The following is a 9,388-nucleotide window of genomic DNA, read 5'->3' as shown; positions in this document are numbered from 1 at the left end:
TACCCCAAACCATGGGTTCCCCGAGCGCTGGGCTCCCTGCCCGGAGATTGGGGAGCAGCTCAGCCCACGGAGGGAGGGCAGCAGTCCTGCACCTACCTCTGCCGGCAGAGCCAGCTGCAATTGGAGGCGAGCCGAGAGGTCCCGCTGCTGGAAGAGGGGCTTCGAGGGGGCTGACAGCCCACCAGCCGACCCGCTCCCAGGAGAGCATCGGGACCTCAGTGAGGGGACAGGAGCTGGGGAGGATGGTGTTGCCCACACTCGGAGAAGCACTTGCTGGTAGCACTGCCTGGCCCTGAGTGGTGTCTGGAGACTGGTCCAGGCTCTCCCATTGCAGTGGTGGGTGTTTGGGCTTTGTTTCAGCATCACCAGGCGATCATTTTTTTATAGAGCTGATCCTAGATTATTCAAACCCAGGGCAGCTAGAGGTGGGGGGGAAGGGGAAACGGGGACTGCCATGGTGTGGCCAGGCTCCAGGCTGCTCCGCTCGTGCAGCCCATTCCTGGGAGAGACCAACGTGGTGTGAGAGCCAGCTGGGATCTGAGCAGGAGAGGAGCCAGAGCCCCGAAGTGATGCGGGAGGAGCTGGGCTTTGCGAACACGCCTGAAGGCGCTGGCAGCCTGACCAGTAACAGCTCTTGTTGGACTGGCAAAGAAGGGACCGGCTGTTTGGAAAACGACACTGCCTTTCCCTTATGAATGCCTTAGGATGAACTGTGGCTGAGGGTCCCTGCAGACATTTACCTCGGGCCATGGTGTGCCGGGCAGAGCCTGGGAGCAGATCCAGGAGTCCCTGGGGCTGTAGCTGGGCTTCCCCTAGGAGCCCCCCCTCTCCCTCCCGCATCCTTGTGCATACGCGGGCAGTGCCCCATGGTACCCATGCCCTGGGGAGCAGAAGGTGTCCATGCAGGGATGAGCACAGCAGCTGGGGCTGCCTGCCCTGGGTTCTCAGAGGTGGCATCCACAGGACCTGAGCTGGAAGGCGCTGGGCTGGGAGGGGGGCACAGGAGCACTGGGAAATGCTCTGCAGCAGAGGATGGAAGAAGTTCACAGAGCACCTGAAATCAGGGGGATGCTGTGAATAGTGCGGGTGTCAGAGGTGCTGCCCCGTCCGAGCCACTGCAGAAAGTGGGACAGGAGCGCCCGTAACGCAGCCCAGCCGCAGCCTTGCCATCTGTAACCGGCCCATCCAGGCTGAGCTCTTGCCCCCTTTGAAGGCAGCTGGGTGGCAACAGGGCTGAGCCACGCAGTGCTCGGCAGGATGGCTCCCGGTTGGGCTGGGTGAGGGGGAAGGCAGCTCTCGCCCCCTCGGCTGCGCCTTCAGCCAGCTGGGCTGTGTAATTCCCTGTGACAGTTCAATGCAGAGCGAAGCCGGCAGCTTCGCGGCGGCGGATGCATGAAAGGTGAGTGCACTGGAGCCTGAATAATGCGGGGAGCTGCTCTCTCCAGCCCACTGCCTGGGGAGCCTGGGGGCAGGGAGCAAACGCTGACCCCAGGCTCTTCCCTGCACTGACATCCTCCGCGGCACACGGTGTGTCCTGACCTCTACATCCCAGTCCCACCGAGCCCAACATGGAGCCAGGGCAGGTGAGATGTATTTGCTGGCTGTCCAGATATGGGTGTCATCCTGAAAGGCTTTAGGGGAGCAGGGAAGGGGCCACCAGACTTGAGATGCCATCTCTGCACGTCTGGAGTCCTGCTGGGAGTGGGAGCTCAGCCCCAGCGTTGGCAGCAGTGTCCCGCAGAGGCTCATGATGGCGACGGGAGGAGAGCCGTCACCTGGCCCAAGGCCACCGGGAAGGGAGGGCAGGCCCCAGGAACTGGACGCTTGTGTGCATGCACCCTTGTCCCCAACCTGCTCCCAGGTGCATGGACATGCATGCACACACATGCACGCTCACCCCCTGCATGCACGGGTGCTGTGCTGGCGGCCGTGGTGCCAGCAGTGGGTGCAGCTCTCCCATTCCATCTCTCCAACAAGCTCCCACGCTGTGGGGACTCTCTTTTTTTTTTTTTTTTTCCTGCTGTTTAATTTCCTGGTTTAGCTCTCAGACCCCTCATGGCAGTGGGTTTGGTTTTGCTGGGCTTTTTTCTTTCCCCCCCTGGATTCCTCTGGAGCTGGAGAAAGGTACCATGGCAGCTGCGCTCCCCCAGCCCTGGGGCTTTTCGGTGTGGGGCGGCAGCCTGCTGGGTCCTGGATAAAGGAGCCACAGAGAAACACAGGGGGTAGGGGCTGGGGACCGGTACCAGAGAGCAGGACCCCCGCTGCCAACATGCAGGCGGGGGCTGCTTTGCTTTTCGGGGGCAGGAGTGGCACAGGCGTCCCCACGGAGAGCATTTTGGGCACACGCAGGGCAATGGGGGGCTGCAGGGGTGGGAACAAGCTCCCAGCCCAACATTTCCCTGGCCAGAGGCAGTTGCTGAGATGCATAATTAGCCTTCCTGTTGCAATTAATACACACGGTCTAGTGGCTGGCAGCAAGCAGGACACGGGGGTGTACACACATGCGCACACACACACACGCAGGTGCACGTGTGCGATGGAGGCAGCTGCCCTCTCACTTCCCGGCGGGCTGCTCGCAGCCCACCATGCCCCCTCCTCGCTGCCGCACGGCGCCCCGACCCCTTGCCCGTCTCATCCTCTCCTTCCTAGGCAGGATGCAGGTCCGGGGCCTCCTCCTTCTCCTGGCGCTGATCCTGCTGGCCGCCACCGCCGAGGCTGGCAAGAACAAGAAAGGTGAGGGGCAGCCCAGGGAAGGGGGCTGGGGGCCAGTGGCAGCCCGGGACACGTTCCTGTGCCCCCGCAGCGAACACCCCCTCTCCCTTCCCTTGCAGAGAAGGCAAAGAAGGACGGCTCCGAGTGTGAGGACTGGCGCTGGGGACCCTGCGTCCCCAACAGCAAGGACTGTGGCCTGGGCTACCGTGAGGGAACTTGCAAAGACGAGAGCAAGAAGCTCAAGTGCAAGATCCCCTGCAACTGGAAGAAGAAGTTTGGAGGTGGGTGTATGGTGGTGGGGTGGCTGGGGACCACCCTGGGCTGGATGGCTGGAGCTGGTGGCCGCGCCGGGTCTTGCCTGGCTCTGACGTCTGTCCCCTCTCTTCCAGCTGACTGCAAGTACAAATTTGAGAGCTGGGGGGGGTGTAGCGCTCAGACGGGCGTGAAGACTCGCTCCGGCATCCTGAAGAAAGCCCTGTACAATGCCCAGTGTGAGGAGATTGTCTATGTGACCAAGCCCTGCTCTTCCAAGATCAAGTCGAAGTCCAAAGGTCAGTCCCCACCGCTCCTGTCCCCAGAAGGGTCCTGCTGAGACCCCAGGCAGGGTCTCTCTGGGGGTAGCTTGGCCCCTTGGGGTTGGGCTTTGCTGGTGGTGTGGGGGATTGCATAGGATGCTCTTCCCTCTGTGTCACTACATGGGACAACCCCAAAGACCAGCTGCTGGCTGGGCGGGATGCAGGTGCTGCTAGGAAAAACCCTAGTGTCCCCTCGCAAGTCACCGCCAGCTTTGGTGGGATGGGGATTTCCCCCTTTCCTCAGTGGGGCTTTGCGTGGTGGGGGGAGGCTGCCTGCAGGGAGGTGGCCCCAGAGCTGTGGCCAGCCAGCCATGCTGGCTACGTTTCTGCCATGGCAGCACCTGGGGGATTGGTGAGCTGCCGGTAGACACACTAACTCTTATCTCCTGTGCTTCTTGGATGCAGCAAAGAAGGGCAAAGGGAAGGACTAGAGCAGGAAGCCAGAATCCACGTCGGCCCCTTGACACGGTGCCCACGGGGCTGGAAGCCCAGCTGCAGCCGGCCCGCGCTCCAGTCTTCCTTCTCTTCTACTTCTCCCTTTCCACAACCTCTTCTTTCACTGAGATGCCTTGTTTTAATTGCTAGTGTTGTAGAGAGCAAACCCACCCGCCCTGCAGGAGGGGCTGCTGCCCTCCCCACTGCCCCACCGCCGCTGGCGGTGCGTCCCACTCTCCTCCTCTCGGCTGGTGTCGGCATTCGCTGGGATGCACGTGGAGAGCCGGGATGGGAACACACATATTTCCACCCTCTGGCACAAATGAGTTACCCTTGGTGCATCCTTTAGCAAGCCTGGGAGCCTCTCTGCTCCTCTGCTGGGTACCGGTGCTGGAAGGAAGGGTGTTGAATGCCTGAGTCACTGCATCACTCGCATGCCCCTCATGTGAGGACTGCTCTCAGCTCGGGGGGGCTTCTTTCAGCATCCCTTGGGCCAGAGCAGGAGTTTCCTAGCAGCCAGGGAAAACAAAGCCACCGTCCCCAGGAATCACCACATCCCCTCTCCTCCATCACTCCGAACCGTGTGTGTCCATGCCGGGGCTGCAGCCCCTCTGCCTTCGACACACCAACACCGGTGCTGGGTGGGAGCTCTCACTTCTTTTGGAAAATGGGGTTTGTTTTCTTTTCCAATAAAAATCTTTTTAAAAAAAAAGAACACCTCCAAACCCACCTGTCATCCCCACATGCTGCTGCTGTGCTGGAAACCCCAGCGAACCTCAGCTTTGCCCACACCACCGGGACCAGCAGTGAAGTTACCGACCATGTGGCTGGCAGCAATGGCCTGGGTGCCACCACACATGGGCCTGGAGAGGGCGTGTGGGTCAGACCCCACAGCCTCTTCTCCGCAACACTTCACACTGCCCCTCTCATTCTCGGAGGGAGAGATGGCACTGCCCACCCACCTGCTGCAGGAAATGTCACTGGTGGGTGACAATGGGGACTTGGGATGAACAACAGGGTGACGACTCATTCACTCCTCATGCCAGGGCTGAGCTTGGTTTCTGGTCCGAGGTCTTTATTTGTCTCGGGGTGGGTTGGGCCATGGTTGTAACAGTTTAAAAAAAGCCCAAAGCCCACCAGGCATTTTGGGCACCACTATGTGAATTATCCTAAAGGCAGTGGCGGGGAGGGGGGGTCCCCACCTGGTCCGGACCAGCCGTTCTCCAGGTTGCACAGCATCCCCCTGGCATGGGGACGGGAAGGACATACAGACATGGAGTTTGCCGGTGGGCACGGCCCCATCCCATCCCTCGGCTGCACCTGGCCGTGCCCACCAAGACTTGCAGAGACCTGGCTTTGGGAGAAGCTGAGGAGCAGCCCCAGGGTGGTCTGGGCTGCGCACAGAGGTGGGCTGGGAGGGGGCTGGAGACGCTGGCTGAAGCCCGCATGCTGAGGGCTCCATCACAACACCGACGACAGGGTTACATCCATTTACAAAGCTCAGCAGCTGGCTTCTTCGGCCTCCCTGGGATGTCCCCCTGTACCTGGGGCAGGAGCGGGGCTGAGGGCCACCACCATCCTCTCCTGCCCCTGCAGCTGTGCATCAGGTCTCCCACACCCACCACGGGGAGAATGCGGACTTGTTCATGGCCCAGATGGGACACAGGGCACCTTGGCCACATTGCAGACCCTCTTTCCAACCGCCTCTGAGACCCTCAGCTCCCCCTGTCCCTCCCAAGGACAGTTATTTTCACTGTTGCTGCTGCCCACTTCTCAGGGGCCATGTTCCCCCGGGGCCATGGAGAGAAGTCCTGCACCACACCACTGCTTTTCTACCACTGCTTTTCTTGGCAGTTTTAGTTTCCATGTTTGTAGGGGCGACTGGGTTTCACGCTCCTCACCCAGGAGTGAGATGCTTGGTTTGTCTGTCTGTCTGTCCAGCCAATTGCTGTCAGGAAAGGGCATGAAGGGGAGAGCAGAGACGAAGCCCAGGGAAAAATTCCCATCCCCCCCAGTCCCTGGGTGAGGATGTAGGATGGCATCTCTGAAGGGAAAGGAAGGAGCTTGCCACATCTGCTAGGGCACAATCTTGCCTGCCTTGGGAGGGGGCCTGGCTGGGCCAGCAGGACTCCCAGTGAGCACGCCCAAGTCAGCCTGGTCCAAGACGGCTGGCAAATGTTTGGCCCCGGTTTCTTTTCATTTCTTGGGTAATAAACGTTTTAAAAGCCTATTGAAAGCATCCAGCGTTAGGCCGTCTGCATGCAGACAAGCTCTGATGCCCTGGAGACAGCCAGGGGAAGAAGAGGCATCCAGTCTTAAGACAAACACTGATGCCATTTGGCCAGCCTCTCAAGAGCAGGGAGCTGGGAAGGGCTTCTGGTGACCACATCTCCTCCTCTTGCCTCCGACGTTCCCACTGGCTCCCCGAGCTATTCCCCCAGGCCCAGGGTGACTGGAAGGAGCTGCAGCTCAGGGGTGCCTTGGACCTTTGTCAGCGTTGGATGAAGGGCATCATCTGCAATCACCGCACAGTCTGCACTGTTGTGAGTGGGGAGCAGAGGACATCCCCCCCGACAAAGGAGGCAAAGGGAAGGGCTTTTGTAACATTGCTGAAGTGGTCCCTGAGTGCCAGCTTATCTGGCTGTGCCAATGTTCCTGTACTGGCACATGAGAAGGTGCTTGAAGGTTTTCTTGAAAGTGGCATTGCAGAGGGCATAGCAGGCTGGGTTGATGGTGCTGTTGACGTAGCAGAGCCAGTAGCCAATGGACCACACTGTTTCGGGTACACAGGTCTCACAGAAGGTGTTAATGAGGACCATCACGTTGTATGGAGTCCACGTGAGTATGAAGGCTAGAAGGATAGCAAATATGGTGCGGGTGACTTTCTTTTCCCGGGCTGCCATCTGGCGCTTCTTCCGTACTTGGCTCCTGGCGATGCTAGCAAACTTCCTGGCAACGTTGGCTGGGCGGCTGTTGGCCAGGGAGTTGTGGTCAGAGGTTCCTGCCTTAGCTGGGACAATCTCGATGGCGGTGACGCATTCAGTCCCAGTCTGCTTGGTGACTATCTTAATCTTGGACCACTTGGAAGATGGGTTCACCCTGGGGTGGGACGGGCTCTGTCCTTGCCCTGCTGGCAAGATTTCTGCTGTGGGCTTGTCTTTTGTGGTCTGGGTCATACTGACCGTGCTGGACTCGTTGGAGGTCTCCTTCTCCTCCTGATGGCCAGTGGCCTCTGTCTGTGCTGAGGGCTGGTCATCCACTTTCCCATTCCTCACCTCCTCCTTCACCTCCACGGCTCTCTTGGGTGAGTTATTGTTGTTCTGTTTGACCACAGGGCCCTTGAAGAAGCTGAGGGACTTGCCTTTCCTCTCTTTCCTGCTTTCAGGCTTGTGCCTCCTCACCCTGCTCCTGCTGGCCAGGGAGATGTGGATGTACAGCACCGTCATGATGACCACAGGCAGGTAGAAAGCAGCAATGGCCGTGCCGAAGGTCACTGCTGGGTTGGAGAGGAACTGGATGTAGCATTCCCTCTCGGGGACTGTCCTCTTGCCCACAATGAACTGCCAGAACAAGATGGCAGGGGCCCAGAGAACGAAGGACAATATCCATGCGGCCGCGATCATTAGCCCTGCCATCTTGGTGGTCCTCCTGGCCGGGTACGTCAGGGGCTTGGTGACACAGAAGTACCGGTCAAAGCTGATGATGAGTAAGTTCATGACAGAGGCATTGCTTACCACATAGTCCAGGGCCAGCCACAGATCGCACACCACGGCCCCCAGCGGCCAGTAGCCTTTGATGATGTAGACTGTGTAGAGGTTCATGGAGAAGACTCCGATGATGAGGTCTGCACAGGCAAGGCTGAAGAGGAAGTAGTTGTTGACAGTCTGGAGCTGGCGGTTCACCTTGATGGACAGCATCACCAGGATGTTTCCCACCACGGTGACGAGGCTGAGCGAGCCGGTGACCGTGGCGATGAAAACCAGTTCCACCGTCTTGTAGTTGGTGGGAGGCTGGATGGCCACCTCGGAGCGGTTGCCCATGGTGAAGTTGTCATAGGTCAGGTTTGCCATCTTCGCCTGCCAGGGCTGAGCAGAGAGGTTGTGCATGGGGTCTGCAAGGGGAGCGGGGACAGAACGGGAGAATATTATACCTGCCAGCCCCTGCGTCTGTCCAGCTGCAGCACCAGGGCCGTGAGCTGACATAGCTTCACTGCATCCCTTCTCCTGTTTTCTCTCCCTCCCTTCCCACCTCCTGCTGCATTGCTGCTGCACAGCCCTTTCCTGAGTTGTGCGTGAGGACCCCAAGGCTGCAGCAGGGGAGCAGGGAGGGTGGAGGTTGGGGAGCACACCGTCATACCATACCTTAGCCATCCTCTTGTAACACCATCACTAATGAGCTGCAGAAGTGGCATGTCCCTATCTGCAGGCTGAGCCATGCAACACCCCATGACACAGCCCTGGGGACAAGGAACGGGCACTGGCTGGGGAATGACCAGCCCCAGCGTAGGCAGCATTTGCTGTCTTCTCGGTTTCCCAGGCCAGCGCTGCTCTTGGCTAGTGCTCAAAAATCTCCTGCCGTTGCAGCCTTCACCCCAGGACCTCCTTGAAGGCACTTTTGTGTCCCCATTTAGCAACAGAGGAGATACAAGGGGTGCAGGGAGGGGAGCAGGGACAGGGCTGGAGGCAGCCCTTTGGCCAGGGTATGATGATTCCTTCTCTGCAAGGCCAGGGACCATCTCCCAGCGGGAGCACAGCCCCGGCGTGCCGTGGGGAGACATGCAGAGAGGTCAAGGGGCTGCAGGAGGAAGGGGGCTGTGGAACTGAGTGGTGTTGCACAGCACTCGCTGCAAGGGCAGCACAGCACGGAGGCAGTGCTCTGCCCCAGGGATGAGAGCAGGTTTATGGTGTACCCCAGGCATGTCCTGCTGGTGTCCCCAAGGCACCTCCCCAGGAGGGAGTTAACCATAGGCAGAGCACTCCGTAAAGCCCGTGCCACGGCTCGCACAGCTCACCTGCGTCTCTGGCAGCAAACAGCTCCTTCTGGAAGATGAAATCTGGGACAGGGAAAACAGCAAGTTACACTCCAGCTTCAGCCCCAAGGAGTTCATGGAAGTCCCACAACATCTTACTGAGGGGCACCAACCTTTCCAGCCAAAGTGGCCCTGACAAAGGGGTGACACTGCTCAGAGGTGGATGCAGACAACCCAAACAAGGATGAAACTGGGTAATTTGTCTTGTTCAGAGCCCAGCCCCAACAGGAAGGGGAGAGGGAAGGGGGCCGTATGAGCACCATCAGCCAGTGATGCCGGGAAATACTGGCCCCTTCCCCCAGTGCCACATCGCACTGCAGCTGCAGTCACACCGGCTGTGGAGATGTACGGAGGGGAACCCAGCCATCTCAGCCTGCTACATGGAATTACTTATGAAAGGCTGCAAAAATTATGGACAGAAAGACTGCCTTCGTCCAAACCAAGACACCTGTGGTTAACTCCCCAAGGTAAGAGGAGAATGGACCTTAAAAAAAAAAAATATCCATGAACCAAAATGGATGTGTTGGGATGAAGGGGAATTTCTTGGAAGGAGAAGGAGAAAAAAAAGGCACTGGGGGAGGCGGGCTGGACAGACGAGCTTCCCACCAGACCTGCCTCTCCTATATCAACCGGGGCC

At 59.1% G+C, this 9,388-nt stretch overlaps 2 protein-coding genes across 2 annotated transcripts; one reads left to right on the top strand and one right to left on the bottom strand.

Moving 5' to 3' along the window:
• The first annotated feature begins 2,654 nt into the window (after positions 1-2,654).
• On the top strand, positions 2,655-3,718 carry MDK (midkine (neurite growth-promoting factor 2)). Its single transcript, XM_009895669.1, has 4 exons — positions 2,655-2,733; positions 2,832-2,993; positions 3,102-3,263; positions 3,693-3,718. The coding sequence occupies exons 1-4, from the start codon at positions 2,655-2,657 to the stop codon at positions 3,716-3,718; spliced, it is 429 nt and encodes a 142-aa protein (XP_009893971.1).
• A 2,637-nt stretch (positions 3,719-6,355) lies between these two features.
• CHRM4 (cholinergic receptor, muscarinic 4) lies at positions 6,356-7,828 on the bottom strand. Its single transcript, XM_009895668.1, has one exon. It carries the CDS (start codon positions 7,826-7,828, stop codon positions 6,356-6,358), a length of 1,473 nt encoding a protein of 490 aa, XP_009893970.1.
• Positions 7,829-9,388: the final 1,560 nt, after the last annotated feature.

The sequence above is a fragment of the Charadrius vociferus genome, unplaced genomic scaffold (genome assembly GCF_000708025.1).
Source record: "Charadrius vociferus isolate BGI_N301 unplaced genomic scaffold, ASM70802v2 scaffold111, whole genome shotgun sequence".
Taxonomy (NCBI): Eukaryota; Metazoa; Chordata; class Aves; order Charadriiformes; family Charadriidae; genus Charadrius; species Charadrius vociferus.
This window is presented reverse-complemented; position numbering and strand designations above follow the sequence as displayed.